General features: G+C 39.2%; 1 protein-coding gene across 7 annotated transcripts in view; it reads right to left on the minus strand.

Annotated features, from left to right (window-relative positions):
* dock4b (dedicator of cytokinesis 4b) overlaps positions 1 to 25,749 on the minus strand; it is a 169,673-nt gene that overhangs the window by 21,242 nt on the left and 122,682 nt on the right. For 5 of the 7 annotated variants that reach the window (XM_084710670.1, XM_084710673.1, XM_084710672.1 and 2 more), the window contains exons 31-44: positions 25,117 to 25,265; positions 24,371 to 24,456; positions 22,092 to 22,118; positions 21,574 to 21,669; positions 21,401 to 21,461; positions 19,730 to 19,823; positions 19,329 to 19,477; positions 16,324 to 16,410; positions 14,941 to 15,045; positions 14,509 to 14,650; positions 9,390 to 9,556; positions 6,354 to 6,440; positions 5,297 to 5,473; positions 716 to 799 (exon numbers count right to left, since the gene is read on the minus strand). In XM_084710670.1, the coding sequence (XP_084566796.1) occupies positions 716 to 799; positions 5,297 to 5,473; positions 6,354 to 6,440; positions 9,390 to 9,556; positions 14,509 to 14,650; positions 14,941 to 15,045; positions 16,324 to 16,410; positions 19,329 to 19,477; positions 19,730 to 19,823; positions 21,401 to 21,461; positions 21,574 to 21,669; positions 22,092 to 22,118; positions 24,371 to 24,456; positions 25,117 to 25,265 (1,511 nt within the window). The remainder of the gene's footprint in view (positions 1 to 715; positions 800 to 5,296; positions 5,474 to 6,353; positions 6,441 to 9,389; positions 9,557 to 14,508; positions 14,651 to 14,940; positions 15,046 to 16,323; positions 16,411 to 19,328; positions 19,478 to 19,729; positions 19,824 to 21,400; positions 21,462 to 21,573; positions 21,670 to 22,091; positions 22,119 to 24,370; positions 24,457 to 25,116; positions 25,266 to 25,749) is intronic. The other 2 variants (XM_084710674.1, XM_084710671.1) reach the window with 1 other exon arrangement.

A 25,749-nucleotide genomic window follows, 5' to 3' on the forward strand; every position in this document is an offset into this window, starting at 1 on the left:
CTATTAAAAGTACATGGTTAGGTTTAGGCCTAGGATCCAATACTGCTAAGTCAGGTTTAGGCTTATGAACCGAACGCAACTGGTTAGGCCTGGGCTACTTCCTTAGGTTTAGTCACCTCGGGTAGGTTTCGGCAGCGAAACTACTTGGTTATGATTGGACAACAAATCTACTTGGTCAGGTTTAGGCAACACCTGGATGCTAACAGCATCTGCTTCCTAGGTTTTAAACAAAAACAATGGTAAATACAATGAAAGACAGAAAAGATCTGGAAATAACATGGATTATATCAGCAAATAAATCTCTCCTGATACATCTAGAGCTGAACCAATAAATCTCATGGACCATATATTGGCCAAAATTAATTTATTACTGATATATATCGATATCAGTGTATTAGTTGATTGCGGTGCAGCTATACCAGATATCTGTTTGAGGTTATTTTTAACAGTGTCGATAATGAATGCTGGCCTCAAAAATCCAGTATCTGTTCAGCTCTGGCAGGTATAATTGCATACAAGTTGTTTGGCTTTCCGCTCCTAATTGATATTTTATCCCCTTTAAAAAAAGAAAAACTAAATGACATTATAAATAGTACTGTAAATTGACAAAACAACTCAGTGTCTGCTTACTGGCATGTTCTTGAGAGTGTTTTGTCGCATGATATTTCCAAGGTCTTTCCAAGGTTTAGGGGTCATTTTATTTCTTATTACAAACCTGTTCAAACATGAGCTCTCTCAGTCGCCCAATCTTCTCACCATCCTCGGGGTGATTCATAATGTAGTCCTTCACGAAAAAGGCCTGTGTGGAGACAAAATGAAGAACATCTGTTATGCACACACCGAGAGCTGCAGCAGGAGGCTTTCTGCACTGCAGAGTTACCTGAATCCCCGCTGGGCTGACACAGTGAATTAGCGTCCACACGCTTTTTTGTTGAATCCTTAAAAAACGTTCAAGAACAAACTGAGCAAATAAGCAAACAGAGTAAACTAACATCCAGCTCAAATGGGGTGTAATATTCCTGTCTGGGCTTTTGTGTTGTGATATTAATATCAAGTTCAGGGACTAGAATAAAAGTACACATCGGCTAAAAATAGAGAAAAAAAAACGCTCAGGCAAATGGATGTTCATAGAATCAAAGCATCGATTTTACTTTGATTTAGGGGCCAATTTGGTCTCAGATTTTATAATAGCTTTTATTCAAATCACGTTCGTTCATGTCACCGCTTCCTGTTATAGATCATGTCTCCTCAGAAACATCACACTTCTTGATTATGGCTCACAGACTAAGCTTTCTCTTCGCTTTCCCAGACATAAACTTAAAAAAAAGAGCAACTCGAAGGAGGCACGGACACGATTTTTTAAAAATGCTGCGGTCTTCTTTGAATGATGATAACCATTTTTGTCGCATCCATACATTCAAATGCCACTTCCCTTGCTGTTTACAATGCCATCAACACTTGTGATGTGTCTACAGATTATAGTAAATCCTTTTCAATCTGCATCAGAGTACACAAAGAGGAGAGAGACGGCGGGCTGATGAAAGGCCCGGCTCATAATCTGCTTTCAAATCTGCCACAGAGGGAAACGTGTGCATGCACACACGCGCACATACACACACACATACACACAACAGGGAACTGAAAGGTAAAGGGGGAGTTCACAAAAAAGATCAGCATGGTTCCCTCTCCCAAGGACACAGCTGTTTATCTCCAAAGAGACAGAAACAGAAGAGAAAAGATGCTCAATGCTGCTTCAGACACATTGCACACATACACACCACCGTGCTCAATAAAACAAGACATATTATTCCTCCAGACAAACATCCTCAGATGGCAATCTCTATCAAGATATTAGTATGCACTGTACATGATATCCTTGGTTATTAAACCAAGCAACTCAAATGTAAAAGAAATCAGAAACATTTTATTGCAAAAATGTTATTACAGTTTTATTTACATAAGAGTGTAGTCATTTTAAAGAGAGAATGCTGCCTTCAGCAGGAAATTCCAACCAAGGACCCCTGGAAAAGGCAGCGAAAAAATAATCAATAGTCTCCTACAAATGATGGAAATTCCTCGCCGGGCTGCAGGGAGTGAGGCCTCGTCATGGAGTGGCTCAGTTAATCATTAGAAAAGTCCAATTAGAGATGGAGCGCTGAGGAGGAGGGGGATATAAATCAGACAGCATTCCCCCTCAAGGGTTCCAACTCAAACTAAAGCAATAAATCTGAATATTAATAATGACAATTCCTCCTTCATCTGTAGCCGAGCAAACCTCCACAGCTGTCAATCGGCATTATGCCGGGAAATTAATAGATTTATGGTGCGTTCGGTGGGTTGCCGCATGCGATATTCCTGCAAAGACAAATGAGCATCGATAGCAGCCACAGCGTGTTTGCCGCAGAAACCATCTGTGTCCACCTCATGCAAAATAATTGGAATATGTGTCACTTTCTATTGTGTATGATATGAAAATAGAATGACTGAAGGATGTTGATGGTTGATCTCTACCCAGGAAAATGCAATTTACATTTTAGAGATGATTTTTTTTTGCTCGTTTTTGCCAATATTGGACAGGACAGTTGAAGATAGATAGGAAAATGTGTGCGAAAAGAAGAGGGGGGTGACATACAGCAACAGGACAAAGGTTGGAATTGAACCTGCGGTAAAGACATAGCGTGAATACATGGTAATGCCACTCTACCAAGTGAGCTACCAGGGTAACCCCATTATCGTGATGCCCGTCCTCATTCCTGAGAACACGATATCTCAAGAACACCTGGATAGGTACAAATGACCACTTTGACTTAAATATGACCTGATTGGATTCTGGCGGTCAAAGGTCAAGGTCACTGTGATGTCATGTTCCTTACATTCGCGTGAATACAATATTTCAAGAATGCCTCATGGGAATTTCTTCAAATTTGGCAAGAATTTCAACCTAGATTCAAGGATGAGCTAATTACAATTTGGAGTTCCTATACATTTTTATATCAAAATCTGTTAAAAACTGTTATCAGAGATGTTACATCCTGACTATGTATGATTTATGTTGACAAAAGATTGTCAGAAGATTGTGATGGTGAATAATTTTATACAAAATTTGCAGCTAGTTTCTTTCCTATTTGTAATCCTTCTATCCTTTGTGTCTAGCCAGCTCTCGGAGAGCTTTCAATTACCCTTAGAAACCTACTTTTTGATAATTACATCTTTGCAAACCTCACAAAGCTTCAGAAAAGCTTAATATACGATTACTTCTGATGCTGTGAACAGTATATATGAATTCAAAGACACTGCCACATTTTCTATCGGACTAATTAGGTCACATACATCCAGGTTTGGTTCAGTTATGTGTGAGGTACAGGCGTAGAGGCAGCTCTGTGTAGGAGTGTGCATTCTGAGTTGCGTGGCTTGCCTTGCTTTCAATGACATCAAGCTTGCAGCACTGGCTATCTGCTCCACATGCCATTAAACCTGCTTCTACGATCAATTTATTTTCAGTAATTAAGATTTTTAAGTAATAGCAATCGCAAGCACGCATTAGCATTTACACACTTCTGCCTTAAGATCTAACTGAAACTTCCTTTTCAAATTGTATAAGATGATAATAATACTTTAGAAAGAAATAGCTCTTTTAAAAAAAAATAGGTTTACACAATGCTCCATGGACATAAAAAAAACAGGATATATATTGTGCAATTACAAATTTAAGTCAATTTGATGCAAAAGACAATGCATAAAAATCTTTTGGAATAAGAGCATAAACAGATAAAACTAATGAAAAATAAAATGAGTTCTATAAAACTGAGTTGGTAGCTTTTCTTATTCTCAATGGAAGATTATTCCACAATTGTGGAGCCCTTATTCTGACACACACACAAAAAACAACAACAACCCAGAACCTACTAGTAATTTATTTATATGGTGAACTTGTTACCTACCAGTGACTTATTTACACATGCAGCAACATTAGCACTCATTTGGAGTTGTGTTTCTGCTCTGATAAATAAAAGTCCAGTATTCACTCTTCCTATAGGTCCATTTTTGTTTCCACCAACTGACATAAACACCTGACTCTAGATGCTAAATGTTCCACTGTGATTGCAAGGTAGTTTCTAACTTTGTCTTAAATTTTAGCCTATTTTAGAAAGCAGAATAGGGGTAATAGTCTGGAAACAAATATTTTTCCATAATGTCTTTTCTTTTTTCCATACTTCTCCAGCCCTGGATATAATTAAAATCAAATTCCACACCATTCCATTCTGAGTAGGGACCCTGTATACATGAGTCTATCCACATATGTATAAAAGTAAAGGGCTATTTTATAAGTATACTGGAAGTAGAAAATCATTCCATATATTTTCATATTTCAAACAAAATAATGGCAGTAAGCATGGAAAGCACTTCAGCGACCATTGCCTTAGTGGCTCTATCAAGTATCCTGCAAACCTTAATAGGCTACTTGTACACAGAGGCACGCTCTTCTGCACAAACCCAATATACACTGATAGACACACACATACAGTATATTCTCACACACACATGCATGCACAAACATGAACATGCACCCTCACATACACACTCCCGGTGGAAAAGGGTGGTTGCTATGCGACACAGAGCAGGTCTCTGAGTCCACTCAGTTTATTGAGGGGTAAAACAAAACAAAAAAACATTTTCTTGAGTAGATTCATGGATGTCTTTCGCTTCAGTTGTGCTCCACCTGGTTAACTGTTGTCCTGCTATTGTCTTTTATCGCAGAGCTTTAGGAGAAGCAGCAGATGTAAATGTTTGTCAGCGGGTTTGACCATATTTTAGTTTTTTTTCTACCAATGTCCTGTCTGTTGCTACTTTAATGTATGATATAGCAGCTATATAAACACTCCCATCTCATTCATTCAGCTACTATTAGCTATCCGTCTCTCTATAATCTTCCTCCCCCTCCTCTATCTGCCACTTTTGACCTGACGCCTCTTCCTCCTCACATCCATCCACTGGCCGCATCCCATCCATCCATCCACCCATTTTTCCATAACCCTTCCATCTCTTTCTCCTGCCTCCACCCTGCTATCCTTTCCATCCATCCATCCATATCAATCAAACCTTCACCCCACCATTCGTGCGTTCATCCATCCATCTGTTCATCCGCTCCTCCTTCCGCAAAACGCTCTGTCCATACATCTCTCCGCTAAAACCCTCCTTCACGCATCGTTAGGCAATCCATATGTCATCGCTCCTCCTCACCCCGGCCACAGTCTCTAAAACCCTCCAACCATATCCTCCATCTATCCATCCATACCTCTTGGTAGCGGGCCAGCCCCCCATTGACAGCGGCGTCGATGACCCCGTTGAGGCACATGGTGAGGGGGTTGATGTTCTGCATCTGCCGGCTCTGACACTGGGTGATCAATGTGCGTAGCTGTAAGTTCTTGTTCTCGATCACCTCGATGGCATTCTCCAGCGGGCTTACCTCCACCTGCGAAGGTTGTGGAAAAAAATTTAGAGTTTTAAGGGACTACGTCTTCTGCAGCTCTAAAAGGAGCTTACCAAAGTCTGAAAGCAGAGATGATAACAACTGAAAGCTAAAACTGATTATAAAGTAAGGATGAAAAACAATGATTATAGCAGCTTTAAGTCAATTGTGTGGACTAACTGCACCCACACAACTAATTTCACTTTTGCATATACTCATGGATGCCTAAAGAATGTTCTTCCCTTCCTTTTCTCTTTCTTATTCTTCCTCTGTGTCACACAAAGCTTAATCCTCTTGCTAATAGAGCTTTTGCCAGTTCTATATTTTATGTGCTATTGCACTGCATAACCATCATAGAATAACACTGGGTCCACAATCCACAATTTCACACCACGCTCAGCAGCTCCGCGCTAAAGAATATGTGCTTAGACCCACAGAGACAGACACTGTGTTATGTTTTGCATTCGCCGGACAAAACAGCATTTAAAATCCACCCACTCCTTAGAGATCTGAATGAGAAGATCCAAGACGGAAAGCTTTTGAGGGGATTTACGTGTAACAGTGTAGCAATGGACTCGTATCAAATATGATAGCGATTCCAGGCTAAAAACACAGAAAAAGTGTTGGTCTAAAATTCTCAATGCAAAAGTCCGTCTGAAAAATTGGACATGTTGTTCAAAGCAAAGCAATTAAATTTTTCGCATGACATTCAATCTGTTAAATGGAGGAAATGAAATGTGTCCAATAGCCCCAAACTCACGACCTCAGTCATTATGGCTCAATGTAATGACTCGGGTATTGCAACCTGCAAAATGCAACCAGCAAAATAAAAGTGCATTACAGTGTCCCTGATGGTTGCTTCAGCAGAGGAGGTCAAACTCACCAGCTCTCTCTTGTCCACCTCAAACCAGCGGGAGATGCCTGGAAGACTTTGGACCAGGGTCAGGGTCGTCCTCTCCACCCAAAGGCTCTGCATTAACACGATATACACTCGTCAGATTGCTAAATAACACTTCAAAATCCATAGCTGCTTATGCAAACACGCACTCTTTCTCTGGCAGGCAGCACACAATTTAATTATCAACACATAGTTTGAGGAAAACATGTTGAGCGCACATACTGCCAAACTGCCACTTGTAGGTGTAGGTCAGATGTCTTATCTTATATCTCATATCATCATTCATGTTCCACCACTTACTCTGTCAGCCAGCATGCTTGTCAATATGCCAACATCCCTCAAGGTCATTCTGACAGCACGTAAACTATAGAAACTACTGCATTCACTGCAGGCTATTAACATAATAGATTCACACCATATAGGAGTACCTACAGTACAAGTGCACTATGTTTGCTGTAAACATATTAATAAACTTCAAGAATATTTGTGTGTGCTCTAGTTCTAATACCAAGTCATAATTTTGACTTATAATAGTGTTGAAACAATCCATAAAGTCATTTATCAGGCAAAAAAACCCAACAAAAAAATCAAGCAAAACACTCCCTGGTTCCAGCTTTTTTTCCCTGCAGCTTTTTAAAAGTATTATATTGCTGTGAATTTCATAACTTTGGGAATTTCATCTGTTTGACAAAACAAGTAATATAAAAGGTGTCCCCATGAGCTATAGATTTACGGTCTACAGACTAAAACCACAGAGGGCATTTTCTGACACTTGAACTCATCCGGCAATTAATCTAAAAAAATAGTTTGACAAAAAAATCTCAACTCATGGTTCACTAGATTTTTTTTTTTAGCTTTATTTTCAATTTATTTTTATTTTTATTTTTTGTCCAACTACTGTTATCAAGGTAAAAATGATTAACTTTCACTCTTCTAAAAAAAAAATGAGGCTGTACTCAGGCACAGCAATGCTTTTAGCTGAATGCTAATATCAGCATGCTAACATGCTCATAGTTACGATGCTAACATGCTGATGTTACGCAGGTATCATGTTTTTCAAGTTCAGGTCGGTTTAGCATGTTAGCAACATTTGCTAATTAGCAGGGTAGCGAATCACAGCTATTCACATTACTGTGATTAAATGCACAATACGTAAATTTGGCTACTAGGAGTCTCTCTCACATTATTACCATGACAAAAGATGTAGTTTGATGATGTTGTGAAGTAGCATGGGATTATAGGAGTTGTTATTTTCTCTTAAAAAGAACCACGATAGCTGTGGTTGTAGTAGTAGTAGTAGTATGTTCACGTTTCGTTCAGGCATGTGCGCAGACTTCCTTCCGATGGGGATAATGTGATAATGTTTGCCAAATATTAACAACATTTGCTGATTAGCGCTAAACACAAAGTACAGTACAGGCTAATGCAAGTATTTAGTCATAAATAAACAACTGGAAATAAAATTGCAGTATATATTTGATCATCATATGAAAATGTTGTTTTCTGCTGGATTCACTCCACAGCTGGGTGTGGATCAAGGTGCTGGTATGATACAGCTTAATTTATTTTAAGCTTTGTTCAGAAGCCAGCGTCTTGCTCAAGGACACTCCAGCAGAGCAGATGAGTGCTGACATGCAGTATCGATCTACTGTCCTCAGGTTGAAGAAGGGTCTTCCGACTCACTACACAACCCTGCTGCCCTTTATTGATTTTCTGCTTTTTAAGGCCAAGAAACCCACCTGAAAACCTCTTCGAAAAAAACACATGTATTACAGTTTAAGAGCCGGAAGTTGAAAGGAAAATCTGACAAAAATTGAAGTCTTGACCTTTCTGTAAACTTTTTTTTTTCTTTTTGCAGATAGAAACTTCTTTGTTGATTTTTTCTTTCCTACTTTATCATCACAGATGGCATCACATCCTGGCTGCTGCAAAAGTTTATCATACATATTATTCCCACCTGAGGGTCAGAGATATCGAGCCCTAATGGAAATGTGATATCATGATTAAATTTGGCCAAATAGCTTTGATGGAGCAGAGATGAAATGACTGCATGAAACCTGTGTGTATGTGCGTTTTAATGCTGAATATTTATGAGCCTAATATTAGGGTGCGTGTGTCTGTGGGTGCGTGTGTGTGTTTAGAGCATGTGCAGAGTGTGTATAATTAGTGATACAGGAGTCATGATGAATAAAACATGCGCTACACACAGACTTATACCTAAACGCAGAAGAAAATGAAGCTGGTTCACGTCGGTCAGTGGTGAAAAAATGCTAATGATCATAAATGTATGATTTTAAATTCTGAAATATTCAAAAAACCTTTTTCATAGAGCGTGACATTTTGCAGCTACTCCACAAGCTGTAGTAGGCTGGACAATCTTAGAAATGAGGGGTTTTTTGCTTGTGAGGAACCCTTTTCTTGAAGAAAAGGGTTTGTCAAGGAATCTTTGAAAGACTAAGGGTTCCATTAACAACCCTTTTCATGCAAAGAGCCCTTTCTGAAACGATTACTGAAATCCTTGAAGAACTCTATTAGTTTAAGGTTTGTCAAGGCTTCTTTGTACTACAACGGTTCTCGGTAGAACACCCTGGGTGGGGTCTAGATAAAACCCTTGGAACATAAAACAGTTCTCTGCAGAGATAAACCTGCAAAATATAAAAAAGGTTCTAGGTAGAACCCTCAAGGATGATTTCTGGGTGGAACCATTACAAGGTAAAATGGTTTGCTGTAGTTTCAACCAGGAACCAAAAAAGTTGCTTGTATGGGGACAGGCTGAAGAACCCGTTGTGGTTCTAGTTGGTACCTTTATTTCTAGGAGTGTAAGCTGATAATCAAAAGCTAATCTTCATGTAACCGATAAATCAATAAATTCCTGCAGTGGAACATGGATGAAACTACATAAAGGCAGAGAAACGCCTGCACGTGGTGCACATGTGTCTACCTTTTGTGCTCCTTGTGTTAGTGGCTGTCTATCTTCATCATCTGTCTTTCTAGAGAATTTCTTCTTCTTTCTCCCCTTACCTTGAACTCGTTCTCCTTGTCTTTGGTGCCCTTGTGGAAGGGCCGGTCATATCTGAACCTCCAGATGTGATTGAACTTGTAGAAGCTTTTGATGTTGTCAGGCACTCCGTCTCTCTGCAGCACGTCCTGGCTCTCAGGGATGGGGGTTACAGCATAGATCTGCAGGTCTGGAGGCAGCGGAAGTTAAGGAAAGCATAAGAGACAGAGAGAGAGAGAGAGTGACAAGGGAAAGCGCTGCAGATTAAAACAGACAGGAATTCTTCGGTGACCTGAAAGAACATGGGAAATCAAATGGCAGATATGGGCACATGCTGGGAGGTGGTGACAGGATGGTAAAGTGTGTGTCTTTGAGGTATAAACACACCTTCCCTGCAATGTCTTTTGATTCATTAGTCAAGCCAGTGACCACACACACTTTCATTTGCATCCACATGGAAACAATACCCTGCCAGGGATGTACTAATACAGTAGGGGACTGGGGCTGTATCACAGAAAATTTAAGTCTCAAGTTAAGATAGGAAGAGTCTAAGATAGGATCTTTCCTAATTTGGCATTACAGAAGCAAATCCCAACTAACCCTTTTTTTTAAATCTTACTTCATCATATCTTATCTCAGGTTAGGAAATCCTAAATACTTAATCCAACATCACTCAACAACTTTTATGTCTGTTACCTAGCAACCGGCACTACTTTTCTCATCTGGCAGAGCTTGAACAACTTGTTTTTTCTCATTGAAACATACTGAAGCATACACCAAAATATACAAAAACGGAGGAAGAACAGACACGGGCACCTAACTCCAAGACAGACGAGGCAGAGGTTTTGGTAAGACCTGTATCTCTAGAGATCCAGGCAGGAGGCAAAAGAAGCAGAGTGGTTAGCTGCGGCTAGCTAACACTATGTTAGCTCCTGTTAGGTAACAGAACCAGTAGCTAACATTGGTTAGCTGATTAAGAAATCAGTTAAAGATTTTAGGACTTTAGCATTGATGTTAGAATTGTTATCTAATGTGCATTTACTATTTTAAGATAGTTTAGAAACATTTACTTACAAACTGTTCACCTGTAATTAAATAAATAAATAAATACATAGATAGTATAAAAGTTAGCCTAGTTCGCCAAGGCATGCTGGCTCAGCAGAGAAGCTCCAATTTCTTTTCCTTTACAAAAAAACATAACCATATCTGACATCTATTGTGTGAAAGCAATAAAGGAGCAGCCATATGGATTCAACAAGTCGCTATAGTTGATAGGTTTCAGTAGCAAACATACCATTAGCTACTGTTTGCTAGCACTACCATTAGCTGGTTAGTAAGGTATCTACTACTACAGGAGAAAAAGTTAAAGTTAGGGCAGCTTGATTTAGGAGAGTTAGGAGAGTTTATTTAAGATTTTGGGGTGTTAAGATGGAGGTTAGGATTATTTTGTAATACATATTTACTATATACTGTTAGGACAGGAACATGGACTTAGAAACTGCTCATCTCTAATGGCTTTTTTCCTAAATCTGGTCCTAACCCTAATTACCATGGTTACTAAACAGTTAAGATAGGATCTGCAAGTTAGGAGTCTCTTGGATTAGAACAATCAACCAAAAATACCTCACGATATCACACATCAAGAAAACAAATGGCACCCAAAGTAGCAATTTCTCTATTTCTTAACAACCAGTAATTGCTGACAGGGAATACCGTCTTGCCAACTAGTTTGACCTGCCTTTCAGAATGCCTTTCCTGCCAACCCACACACGCAAAGATGCACACATACACTCCAAAAAGGACGCACACACCACACATGGCGTTCTGGTGCACAATCAGTGCACAAAGTAAGAACACAGAAATAGAAGAACTGAACGGAGAAACAAAGAAGCAAAAGAACACGAGAGGAAAAAAGAAGGACGGAACACAAGACTTGTCACTGCAAGCTGTGGAGGAGGATTCAGTCTACACTGCTCAGCCTCAGTTTCATCACGAGCAACCTGACCTGAGAAATATGAGTTAGGACGGCTACTGTACATATATTCATATGCATGAATGTTTGCAGGCAGCACGGCAGTGCAGTGGGGCCTTTGCGTCTGAGTTTGCATGTTCTTCTTATGTCTGCGTGGGTTTGCTCCAGGTGCTCCGGCTTCCTCCCCCAGTCCAAAGATACGCAGGGTAATTGGTGACTCTAATTTGCCCGTAGGTATGAATATGAGAGAGTGCGGTTGTTTGTGTCTATGTGTCAGCCCTGTGATGAACTGGCAACCTGTCCAGGGTGTACTCTGCCTCTCGACCGACATCAGCTTGGATCAAGTCCAGCCCCCCCACTCCCCCTGCGGCCCTCACAGGGATAAATGGTTATAGATAATGGATGCAACGAGGATGTACAGATGGGTGAGCAATCCGAGAGAGACTATTGATTAGCGTTATGTGAGAATAACACAGCGGTGTGCTAATTTATTCAGACGATCCCTCTCCAGTAAGGGAAGCGCATCACACGCACGCATGAAAACAACAACAAAAGGCGAAACACAACAACTTTAACATCCCTCTCTGTCCTCCCACTGGCTTTTTTTAAGCGCCTTTGTTTCATTAAGTCATTAAGACTGGGTTGCACCAACAAAGCTTTATTTAATCTAAAATCAGCTCTAATCACAGTTGAGTAAAACTAGGTTAAAATTAGTAAATCCAGATCTAAAACTAAGGAAAGCTCAACAGCTTTCGGCTGCTCTGTATCCCTTCACAAAACATTACATTATTGGCTTGCTCGCTAGAAAGTGAACAAAATGTTACACTGTCTGCTATCTCGCTAAAAAGTCAGCAAAATGTTAACTTGTTTGCTAGCTAGCCAAAAAGCCAACAAAACATATTTTTTGTTAGCTAGCTAACTAAAAAATAAATGAAATGGTTCATTGTTTGCTAGTTAACTAAAAAGTTACTTAGCTTAGTCATGGTGGCTCGGCAGAGAAGCTCTTTTTTCTTGCTGGCTGAATTAATGAAGCAATGAGGCCAAATAAAAGAAGATTAAAAAATGGACAACAGCTCAATGAGGAAAAAAAAGAGACTGCTTGGCAGCAAATGCAGACTGTTAACAGATCAACTGGAGTGAGAGAAAGAAGAGATGCTTCATTGGGTTGAGTCTGTCCCTTAACTTTCTTCGAGGAACTTAATTACTTTGCTCAGTTCATCTCAAAAAGACAGCCATTTTAAAAGTTAAAGCTCTTCAAGCGTAAGTTTTAACTTAATACTGGCTCACATTTTAAACTGGAGTTTAAAACAGAATCAAATTAAGAAAGCAAAGTAAACTAAACAGAGTTTTAGAGAGAGGTTTAAATTAAATCTTAAATCTTTCTGAATTTTAAGAAAAGTTCAGTGCGACTTAAACTTAAATGAAACCATGATTTAACTGGGTTCTAAAGTGAATCCTTGTTGGTGCAACACAGTCTTTGCTTTTTCCTCCCTCTCCCTCTATATAGGCCAACAGTTGTCCCATACATTGGTGTGAATAATTAAAAACGCTCCCATATTGTGCTGCTTGAATTGATCATGCTGCATGGAGATGAAGAGCATCGAGTCTGTGACTTGATTTATGTAAGGGTGTGCAGTAGGAACGCAGTATAAGAGCCTCAGAGCAGTTCAGACAAGCTTGGAAGTAATTTTTGAGTCCCCTCCAATCCTACATGTCCACAGCTGAATCTCTCACAATAAACATTTGGCGCTCATTCAGTCTGCACACAACAACACTGAAATCTGTTTGGATGCTTTTTTTTTTTTACTATGTGTCTAAAAGCTCGGGCGGTTTATTTTTGGTCATTGTCATTGTTATTGTTCCATAAGAACCTTTAAACATAATACAGTACATTTCAAGTGGTCGGTAAAATAATTGATTGTATTTGACAACTTGGAATGAGACTCAACAATCAACTATCTTCGCTTAATGCACCTTTAATATGTTCCAAAGTAAAATGTGCTAAAACCTTGATCTGTGTCTTGACTGAACTGCATTCGGAGACACGCACATCAACTTAATAACTGTGCTTTTCATCATAATGGTGGTCTGTCTAACTCAAAAATTAGAAACCTTATGTAAATCATCTTATTATTAAAGTTCTAACCCTTCTTAAAGTCATAATTAGCATCATATCTGTCACAGCTAAGAATTAAAGGTGACCCTGTTTTTGCTGTCAGAGGCCCCTGACTTTGAAACGCCCTGCCTGAGGAGATCAGACATGCTAAGTCACTTCCCCATTTGAAACACTTATATTAACACATCTATTTTTTAATATATATTGCTTCACTTCACAATTCACTTTATTTTCAAGTTTCTTAAATTTCTCTTAGGCTTATAAATGTGCCTGTTCTACAAAGGAAGCATCTGTAATGGGACTAATTTCTCCCGAGGGATCAATAAAGTATTTCTGATTCTGAAAACACTCTTGTGTAAAGATGTTAATTCTTTTATCTTTTGTTTTCTTTCTTGCTTTATTTATTTATTGTTTGCCTGTCTTTTATTCATTTTTACTATGTTTTTATATGTAATAAACCTTGCAATACCTGCTTTGCTAACCGACACTTTGTCTCTTTTCCCCATATATTCATTATATTAACAGAATTGTTCTTATTATAGGGTACATGATGTTGGACGACCCTCTCTGCTATAAAGAACATATCTTTGATGTTTGATTTCAGCAGCTAGTATCTGCTGTCTTACTGTCAGACTGCCTACTGCTCCAACAGCTGCCACAAATCAGAAGGTAGGGCAGCCTGGATGCAGCATGACGGACAAAACTTGGGTCAAAAAAACAGTCCTGGAAGCACTCACTGCCGCTTGCAAAGCTTAGTGAAATAACTGAGGCAACTCAGATAACTGTAGTATCAACATTTTCATCGTTTTAGAGCCTCTCTTATCTGCATTATAGAAAGCAAGAGAACACTGTTTAAAGAGATTTTAGCAAGTAAATCAATTCGAACATTGTGAGATCGTGAGAGAGCGAGAAGCCACGGTGCCTCATTACAGGTAATTGTGCGTGTGGAAACAAAAGCATGCTGTGTTTGTATGTATTCTGTGCTGCTGTCATGCATCTGCTCGGCATGTGTGGATGAATTCTGCATGTGCCTCCCTCTATAAGCCAAGGATACACTGCGCGTCTGCCTGGTATATGGTCTGATCAGGCTGGTTGACGTGCTGCATGGCGATGGCGTGAGGGAACTCGTTGAGCATCCGCTGCTGGAAAGCCTCCAGCCTCTCGTAGTCATGGCCGCGGCACACAAACTCCTTATTCTGCAGAGAAGAGGGGGGGAGGAGGGAGGAGCAGAGGAGAGCGTGGGGTTAGCTTGACATCTAGTGGCGGCACGCCGCGACTGCAGCCTCGTCTGCAGACTCCACCAAGGACGGGGCCTGTTACATCATTAAATGGCATTGAATAAGAGTTGCTGAATGTCACCTCACACTGGAGAAGTCTTATATAAGAAAAGTTAATTCTTCCTGCAGGTCTTCTTTGGAGAGGGTGAAAGTATTATTCTGTTCGACTTAATATTCATGACACAGAGGGAATATGGAGATTTCTTTACCCGTAAGAAGAAAGGGAACTTCTTTCCATAGAAACCCACTCTGAAGAACTCAGGTTCTAGTCTTTGCTGGTCCATGATCTTGTCATAGAGAGAAGCTTCCATCATCTAGGAATGGAAATCAAGGACAATGTTAAATATAAACTAACCAGTAAGGGATTTGGTGCATTGACAAAAGCAGTTAGTTTAAAGCAGATTCATTATAAGGTACATAATATGAATAAAATTACTTTTTTGTTCCTTTTGTAGTTTTCCTGAATGACCCTATCATCACACGGCGAGAGCAAGACTTCAAACTAAAAACGTGTCTTCAGGAAATGTCTTGATAGCTTTTTTTTTTGTTTAATTAAACAAGGTCAAAGGGGACGTGCACATACAGAAACAGAATAAAAAGTAAAGCCCATCAAATTAGCAGATTAAGAAGAAGAAGAAGAAGAACACTAAAGAATTTCTCCCTGAAGGGCAGAGGTTTTTTTAAAGACAGAGTTTGTCAAGGGTTCTTTGAAGGCTTGTAAGATGTCCACTAAGAACCCTTTAAATACAAAGAACTCTTTTTGGAAGAGCCTTTTGTCAAGTGTTTTTGGTACCATAATATAAAAGGGTTCTTTGGAGAACCCCTGGTTGGGTTCTAGATTAAACCCCTGGAATGTAAAAGGGTTCTCAGTAGAACCCCGTCAGGGTTCTAGATAAACTCCTTGGAATGTAAAAAAGTTCTCGGTAGAGCCCCCTGAATGGGTTCTCATTAGCACCTTTAGAAGGTGGAAAGATTCTGTAGAAACCCCCAAAGAGGGTTCTGGGTAGAACCATTACACCATGAAAGGATTCTCCTTTAGAACCTCTCAGATGAGGTTCTGGGTATAACCCTTTATGCAAGGTTCTAGGTAGAACTTTCTGAAAGGGTTACAAGTGGACCTATTATCAAAGGTTCTACCAGAGGCGAAACAGGGTTCTCCTGTGGGGACAAGCTAAAGAACCCTTTACAGTTCTAGTGACAGTATAGAACAAAATGTATTTATATTCATTTGTCCACATATATACATTCATATCTATGTATTTATACATATACAGACATATTCTCATACATACATGCACAACACAACACATGTGCTTATTCTTATGTATTTACACACACACTCAAATACTTTCTGGTTCTTGTACTGATAAAAATAAGTAAATAATTAACATAAAATATACGCTCTTATTGACCTTTACTGACTTTGAATGTTATTTTAACTGCAGCCTTCACGCTGACTCAAAATATGCCACTCACATTCAAAAATTCAATTCTGTTCTTTATTTCTGTAACCATCCTTTTCAAAAACCCACTGATGCTTCAAACACATGTTGAAACGTGTCTCTATAACATGTTTATCGCGTGTGACTCACCCTCATCTTGCTCAGGTTCCTGTAGTCGTAGTAAGACTCGTATTGATCGGCCAGTTCTCTGCACAGGATGATGCCGTTCTCCCAACACTGCAGACATAAAAACAAGCACTTATTCATCCTCATGCTCACTGGTTCAAAACTCAGTGAGGAGGAAAAAACAAACAAAAAAAAAACCTCATGGCCTCTGCAGTGGTGCTGCCGAGCTGCATGTTGCCCACCGGGTGGCACTGGCGAGTCAACTATATCCACAGTCAAATATAACCTCTTCGTGCAGGTACACACAGCACCCAGCCATCTTGCTAATTAAATGAAAAGCTTTCCTTTCCTGCCGCCTTCTAATCCCTGTGCGGTGGCACTGGCAGATGGCATAGCTCATGAATGTGACGGAAAATTGGGCTATGAGTAACGAGGGGAGCTGTTTTAATGATTCCATAGAGCTATGTTATTTCATCAGGGCTGAAGAAGGTTTTATTGGTGTGTGTAAGTTTGGAGGGTTTCCATAATGTCACTGTTACCTGACAGTGCACAGAGCAATGTCAACGGTGCACTCTTAGGACTGAGGTTCTACCCAGAACCATTTGCTTCTGTAGAACCCTTTTGTCAAGGGGGTTATTTGTAAGTACCCTATCATTCCAGAAAACCCTCTTTGGAAGAAAAAGATCTATCATTGTTCAAATCCTTGAAGAATTCTTTCGTCACAGGTTCTTTGTACCATAAAAGGGTAAAAGAGTGAGTTCTAAATAAAACCCTCGGTATATGGAAAGGTTCTCCATAGAATCCCCAGACTGTATTCGAGATAAAACCCTTGAAATAAAAAGGTTCTCTGTAGAGCCCCCTTTGTGGTTCTTGTTAGGACCCATAGAAGGTGGAAAGGTTCTGGATAGAACCCTTGGATTCTGGGCAGAACTTTCTGAAAGAATTCCAAGTGGAGCCTTTATAAAAGGTTCTACCAGGAACCAAAAAGGTTCTCCCATGGGGACAAGCCAGAGAAGACTTACAGAGGTAAAATGAGTAGAGAGAAGTGGTGGGAGGAAGCATAGAAACTACTTCTGAAACGCTGCTGCATCCTCAGTCAGCTGTTTTTAACATTCGGAGCCGAGGCCTGAAACCAACACAAAATGCAAGTCACGCTCCACCTGTCAGCCTCGCCGCCGTCGCACATCCCACGGTATTTCTTAAAGGAGTGGCGTAGGATATTGTGGGACGATACGGAGGCTGCTTTAATTACAGCCGCCAGTGATTCATCTGATTACACCGAAAAGGTGCCGATGCCTCGGGCCCCTGTCACAGTTCGCGACAGGTAGAAAAATTAAAGCTCCGCTCTCCTCTGATGAAGGGATTTCATTTCATGTGAATGACGTCACCCTGACGACAAGCGGGGAGCTCCAGTTCTCCTGTCTCCATGCCGCAGTATTAATGTTTAATGGATTCGCTAACGCTTATCAGGTTAGAATCTGTGTATTTATTTATTCTAAATGAAGCATTTATAATGTGGCTGCACTTCTTTTTCACTGCCAGGTATGAATTACAGCTACATTTTAGAATATGCATGAGAAGCTGGCATGCTGCTGGGTGTTAGCGGAGCAAAAAGTGCTCTCAATAAGACTGGAACATGCTGCTGCTGCCTCCACACATTCACTGGCATTTAGCAGTGTTAAAAAGCCACTTGTCCTGCTGGCTTTCAAGCTCATATGTGCAGCGATTCTCTGAGCTGGTATCTCTAAACCAGAGCTTATTTGATTCATTTTTTGTCAAAGAAAATCAGATCCAGGACACAGTAGCTTTACATTTTGTCATGATGCTTCTCTACAGAAAAGCAACAGAGGGTAATAGCTTGTTGCTAGATACTAAAATCTATTTCTTTTATTGGGATTTTATTAGGAGGAAGCAACATGTTTCTCCTTTAGCTTCTTTAGGTTCACTCAGAAAATTTACATGAGCACCTCTAGATGTGATGAGTGCATATGGGTGACATGACTAATTATCACAGTCTTCAGTATTATTGTCATGATTTTTGATGAAAGAAAAACAGTGAAATACTTAAAAAATATGATGGCTGTGATAATTAGTCTGTTGAATATTCAATTCTGATTGATCACTTAGGCATTCTAAGGGCTGTTATTTCTGAATAACAGACTGTTGGTATAAATAAGAGACCGCTGCTATGGACTTTGTAGGAACAATAAAATATTTTTAAATGAATAAAATTATATTTAAAGTCATATTTTGTGTCAAACGATTGTTTTTTTTTAAATTTGTTTTGGAAGCAGCCGTATAAAAAGGTGAATAATGTACAATGAGCAGGTCATTATTGAGAAATAAACCCCTTCAGGGTAATTCAAGAGGTTTACTTTCCAACAGTGACCTGCTCACTGTACATTATCCCCTGCATGGGACATATGTATTCATCACACGTGAGTGAGAGTGAAGGTTTGTGAGTGAGTGAGTGAGTGAGTGAGTGAGTGAGTGAGTGAGTGAAAAAAGGTTTGAAAAAAACTACAAATAATTTTGCCGACCTATAATTTACTTTTTCTTTTCAGAAAAACTTGAATCTCTGAGTTTTAGAAACAAAAAAAATCTTGCATTTCAAAAATTGTTGGGTAAATTCATTGCAGAAAGTGAACAGTAAGAACCTCACTGCAAACAGTTTTTCACAAAAATATCATGCTTATCTTAAGAAAAAAACGAGTTATTTCAAAATTTAGAGTTTGACTTTTGCTTAAAACTCAAAAATTTAGTGAAGACAGTTGTATTTAAATTTTCTAAACTTTTTTTTATAGTGTGCTGATGTAATTTTGATAAGCAAATGTAATGAAGCTACAGGTGAAACACAGTGCTTCCTGCTAACAACATGTTCCTGGCTGCAGCTAACCAGCACCTGATCACTGATACTGGCTGCGCAGGGGGAGTTTAATTCAAAGTCTGTTTTCTTTTTTGTGTTCAAACGTTAACAAAGTAACGTAGAAGAAAGAATATTGGTGAAAAATGTGTGTGTTCAAGCTCACCTTCCCCCTGTCAAAGTTCTGGACGATAGTAAGATGCAGATACTCTTTTCTTTGCCACTCGCTCTGCATGGGGTAGTTGAGGAACTCTCTGAGCGGCCTGTCGGACCATTCCAATAACTCATCATACAGCAGCAGGGTGTACGACGCCTCTGCGAGACACAGACAGGAGAATGCACACATGTTAAAGCAGCGGTAGGTATGTTTCTAGAAAAAAACATGAGGCATCTTTGAAAACAGGACTCATGGGAGCAGTATAGAACAACACATTCAGACGTGAAACATCGCTGTAAGGATCAAAAGACTCATACAGCAGCATGTTAACACACACACATGTATATCAACATGATATCAAATACAGTAAGACTGTATATTGACACACATACTTTACGCTTTAGGCGTACCTGTGTAGTTTTGTGCTTTCAAGTGCAGGTCGTATAGTTTGTGGATGTAGCGGATGTACATCTCCTCTTTGTTCAGCTCAGTTTTGTAGAAGTTCTGACAGGAGCAGTGGGCGGTTTGGTGATGAATGAGGACAAAAAGAATCACGAGAGAAAGAGGAGAGGATTATGAAAATTATAGAGAGAGTTGGAGATGCAAAATGAGGAAAAATGTTTAAAAGTGACAGATTGTTCCATGGTAGAAGTGCTACAATATATTTCAGCAATGACTTCTGATCCATCTGCCCACACAGCCAGGTGCTCTTACAGATGGCTGCAGTTACATAAGGAAAACCTAGTAGGCAGAAGGGCTGACAATAGAAAAAACAGAGGAAAAAAATGAGACAAAAAACTGATTTGTTGGAGTTTAGTTATCTCTATGAGGGAAGGAGATGAAAGACACTTTAAAATCTTGAGCAACTTTATGTTAACAATCAGAGAGGCTTATTATGTATCTTACAAAGTACACAACTATAAAAAACAGAAGATAAAAAAATGAATTATTGTTACTGAGCTCATATTCAGCATAGAACAGATTGCTCAAATACATTATGAGAGAATCATCTACTGAAAAGACTTAAGCTATAATTGAAGTCTTCAAGCAAATGTTAAGTTTATTGATAACACTTTATGTAAACACATTATTTAAAAAAATAACCATCCATAGAGCATTGTTTTTCCTATATACAACTTATAACATATAACAACTTTAGAATCAGGTGGTATTTCCTTATGTTGTTAATGTCACAGCCGTTAGCAGTGGTGAATTAGTATGGAAAAACAATAAAGATGGCTGAGGTTTGACGGTAAGTGTCCGGCTTCAATCCGGTACCAACCCTAAGTGCTCAGCGATAAAAGGAAGACCAAGACCAGGGTTATCACTGGTTCAGCTTCTGCTCGCTGCAGTCAGCTCAAAGAGTTTCATGGAGTTTCCTTCTTGACTGGTGGGCTAAAGCTGGTTTGCTAGCTAGCTAATCTAAATTAACATTAAAAACTGACTATGGTTGAGTAGGTGCATTATGTCATGTTATGCACACTGGCCTGACAAGACAGTAATGTAACAAATATTCCCTAATGTCTCATGCCTATGCTAACGCTAACATTAGCTAACTGGTTAGTTAACCAGTAACCAGTGGGACATACACTAACTGAGTTTTGGCTAGAAAGAGAATAAGATCGATACCCCTCTCATGCCTGTGCATTAAATATTAAGCTATATCAAGAAGTAGGTTAGCTTAGCTTAGCATAAAATGTGAAACAGCTAGCCTGCTGTTCAGCCTGTTAAAAGGTTAAAAGAAATCCTCTAATAGCACCTCTAAAGCTGCTCAATCCTGTTCTATCTAGTTGACTTGACCACAAAAAGTTGTGTAAAATTCACCTTTCCTAAATCTCCTTTTGCTCCTTTTGCTCTTTCCTGAAAAAGTGACATATAGGCTCATAGCTTAAGTTAGTTAATGTTAGCAAAACACTAGCTAGCTAACGACTGATGTAGATTAGTTAGTTAGTTTGCTTGCATTTTGCCAGCACTAGATAACTTGTAATTCTGTTGTCAGGATCAGATTAAGATCAAGTGTGGAATCAGTCACTAGTGATACTAAAAACTAAAAACCAAAACCTCAGATTCTTGTTACTCACCAGTAAGCTGACAGTACATCCAATCTTTTTTCCATCCACTTCTCCCAGCTTCATACAATCCCTGTGATACAAACGTAGTAAGTGGTGTGGAACAAAAAGATTTCCAAGCGTAATTGAAATTGATAAAGCACGTCTGCCTGTTTCTGAGAGGCTGTTTCTCTGTGCACTCTCACCTGTAGTCTAGCAATCTCTCCATTAAGCGAGTGACGGTGGCGATCAGGGAGATCCCGCTCTCCCTCCAGGTCTCTCTCTCAATCTTCTTCAGCAGGCTGCAGGACAAGACGGAGAGATGTAAAGACCAAAAGAGACAAGGGGTAAAGGAGAGCAAATGGGAAAGGAAAGGTGACGGGGACGGTGGGTGGGAGGGAAAAAAGAAAGAAAGAAATTACTGCAAAAGAAAAGGAGGCGAAGCAAAGAGGAAATCAATCCCAGTCACACCAGGGTCACCTATGCTTGTTAGCCTGCCTGAGAGGCTTAACAGAGTAAAATACCCAAGATGGCTAGAAAAAAGATCCCAAAAGCTAACCTAAATAGATTTTTTAGAATTGATTGGGTATCTCAACTAAGACAAACACATCGCAGCCCAAAATATTAGCCATTAGCTTGGGGCTTGAAGTCAATTTTCCAACCCTTTGCCGCCGTTCCCCCTCACACAGACGACACAGAGAGAACAAAGAGGAGAGCGTCTTACCTAGGGTACGGACCAAACAGAGGAATTCTACTCCAGGCGGGAAGCATAGGCGGAATAAATTAATATTAATACGATTAATATCAGCACACACGCACACAGGTTAGTTTAGGGGTTAGTGGAGTTAGTAGGAGGAAAACAAAATAAGAAAACTAAATCAAAACAGTAACTTAATTAAGCAAGAAAAGACAAAAGTTGGCTAAAATCATAATAATAAGCATTAAATTAACTTGTAATCTGCAGTTAGATATTGACAATTTAATACTTATGATTCCTAATGCATAGTTATATTATATTGCTCATTATGGATATATAATTATAATAATATGCAGTGATATTACACATTTTTCTGGGTCTCACTTTATTTTACAGTACACTAGATGGACTTTAAATCAAATTACATGAAAACTAGTAATAATATATTGTTCATTAGACAGTATTAGACCCTTTATTAGGGCTAATTAGGTACACATTACAACTGAACTGTACTGGAAACTAAAGTGTAATATTTTCCACAGTTACTAGATATGTGATTTCACTTTGATAGTACAGTTCTATTGTAATATTTGTACACTTATTGTATAATTATCTCACAGTGTGAAACAATGCACTTTGGCTTACAGTACAGTTTGGTTGTAATGTGTCCCTAATTACCCTCTAATAAGGGTGTAATAAAGGGTCTAATACTGACTAATCAAGAACATATTATTTCTAGTTTCTGTCTACTTTGAGACAAAGTACGACTTGTTACATTGTATTAATGTAGTGTAAAATAAAGTTAGGTCAGTTTTCTGTAATGTTTCACATGTAAAAATGGTGGGAAAGAGAATGGTTGACTATGAAAGACAAAGGGACAATTACAGTAGATGCATATCAATAAAAATAAAAGATCACACTTTGATTCACATCTATGTGATAGTACAAGATATGTACAGCATGTGTGTGAATAACAAAAATGATTTAATTTAATGCAATGTTTTTGGAAGCTAGTAGTCTTTCCTGAGGTGGGACATAAAACTATGAAGGGGCACAGAAAGAAGCAGGGATACACACACACACACACACACACACACACACAGTAAAAACACACACGCACAATTGCGTGAGTACATGCACTAAAGCATGCAGGAGCACAAACCTGGAAAACACACGGACAGATTTTGACAAAGACTGGCCACAGAGGAGGCATGAGTGAAGATGAAGGTGACTGAATACTGATCACTTACCTCTCATTATTATTTTTAATCAATATAAACAGTTTCACATAAACAACTACCTACGGCTTGTTCTTGCACACTAATGACGGGTTTGTGACGTCGAAAAGCAAATGTGAGACCTTCAAAACAACGCCTCATTACTGGCACGCTCTTAATACGTGTAACAGTTGTTTTTATTCAGCTAATGAGCATTTTCTTATCTGTGCGCTTCGGTTTTCAGGGTTAAAAACTCATTTCCAAAATACCGCACTTAAGGATTAAAGCAGCCATTTACCGAGGAAACAACCTGCGAGTTGCATTTAGCTGATGCAACCTTGTGTGGGCCTCATCATTTAAGGTCATTAGACTCAATAAACAGCTATTTTGTCTGTCAGTGGAAGTGTCCTGGTATCCTGAACTGACCTCTTTATTTAGGCCTTAATGGGATTCTGCTCTTTAGCTAGTTTGGCTCCCTTTTCCATTCAAATCCAAGCTAATTAGACAAATGTAAGCAAGTGTGCACCCATAAGACATGTAATACAATATCAGTATCTATATATTATATCCATTACTTATGATACAGAAGTAGCAAAGCCATAATGTATTTTATTTTAAGTACATTAAGCCGCTCAAATGCAATAATCTGTTGTATGCAACATTGCTCCACTTGCTCTCTGCACTGGACATTTTTCACTCGGTCTGTTCTATAAATCTCTTATTCTTCTCTCTGCTCTGGTATTTTTTACTCTGTGTGTTTTACATCTTATTTTGTGTCTTATGTTTTAAAGTGTCAATCTAATCTAATCAAATATTCTCACAAAAAAATGATCTAACTGTTCAGACGTCTGTTCAGTTCAGTCTTTATTGTCCTGCAGTGTTCGGTGACTTTTTCTGTACCAGCAATGTCTGCATGTTGTTAAAAAAAAATAAAAAAAAATATTATCCTATTTTGTCTGCCAAGGACATTTTTGCTAGTATGCTAGATGCTAGTATTACTACTATTATATTAAAGTTTAAAATCCTGCTGTTGTTACAGCTCTATCCCCCTACTTTCCATTTCTACTGCTGTTTCTTCCTCTAACTCACATGCTGTTGAAGAGCTCTCTGTACGTCTCGTCTCCTTTGCCCTCAGACATCAGGCTGTCCAGCTTGTCGATCAGCTTGGCCTCCACCTGCAAGGAAAAAAAGCATTTCAATCTCAAAAGAGGCTGCTGCAAATGATAAATGATACGAACAACTGTGTTACAGCCTTCGCTTAAAGAACTTCACTGCATATCACAGTCAGTCAAGTGTCAAAAAAATGGCAATTGCTTCTGACTTATTTTAACTTTTATGACTTCATCTTAAATTTGTGAATGATTATTTGAGGTAGATGCCGGTCGACACACCCACAGTGTTTGGAACCAGATAAGAAACAGCATGGAGACTAAGCAATGAAGCGCTTTGAACAGAGTCAGCAACAAAAGCTATTTTAGCTGCTTACAAAATAGTTCACCGAAAAACAATCAGTGCAGGTTCAACTGTACACTATATTTAGGGTCTTTTCACTGCTTTACTTTGCTCTCAGACAGACTTTTCTGACAGGAAACCGCTGCTTTACAGCTAACTAAAGAGCTTGGCAGCCAGTTTTGATAATTTTATGGTGAAAATGACAAATAAATATTAGTTTGTTGTGTTCAAATGACTGATTGAATATAGGGAATTTTTGCCTCACAAGTTGACATTTTGGAGACAAGTGGTTTTCACAGGACAGTGACAATATGTAAGTAAGGGTTAAACCTGTGATTAAATCGAGTTTCGGGTGAGAAAATCTATTTTTCTCAGCTGCGTACCTGTTTGAAATTGCCACTGCGTCTCTGCTCCCAGTCCATCATGTCGTGGAAGATGGGGATCATGACATTCCTCAGATCGGGCTGAGGCACCAGCGTCACCTCCAGGAACGGACCAATCATTGCTGGGATGAAGTTCAGCTTGTGTTCCCCTGAGGGAGACACAGAGGTCAACACAGAGGTTAGATTGTCACTTTATCCCTGAACACTGCGTATTGTTTATGTCAGAGGCAATCTGTCCAGCTCTGGAAATTAGTTTTCTTCTTCTTGTTCTCTTCAGAATTTTCAACTACGACACAGGCATGTTACATTTAAGTGCACTGCACTCCAACCGAAAAAATCACAGTGTCTGCGTTACTTAAGATTCATTATTGTTAGTGGGGACTTTGCCGTCCGTACTGACATCAAATAAAACGAAAATAAAGTGACATCAAAATGCATTTTAAATTGTGCAAAAACACACTTGAATCCACATAAAAACTGTAGAAATTATTATAAAAACCCCAAATTGCATAGGTCCATCACAGACTCAAGAGCAAAACAAAAGCATCCAAACAAAACAGACTGAGGCATCCAGCTGGTTGTCATGGTGACAAATAGTTTTTGGCATACACAGTTTTTTAGTCACTCATCAGT

Source organism: Lutjanus erythropterus, chromosome 22 (genome assembly GCF_056507025.1).
Source record: "Lutjanus erythropterus isolate fLutEry1 chromosome 22, fLutEry1.hap2, whole genome shotgun sequence".
NCBI classification, from domain to species: domain Eukaryota; kingdom Metazoa; phylum Chordata; class Actinopteri; order Lutjaniformes; family Lutjanidae; genus Lutjanus; species Lutjanus erythropterus.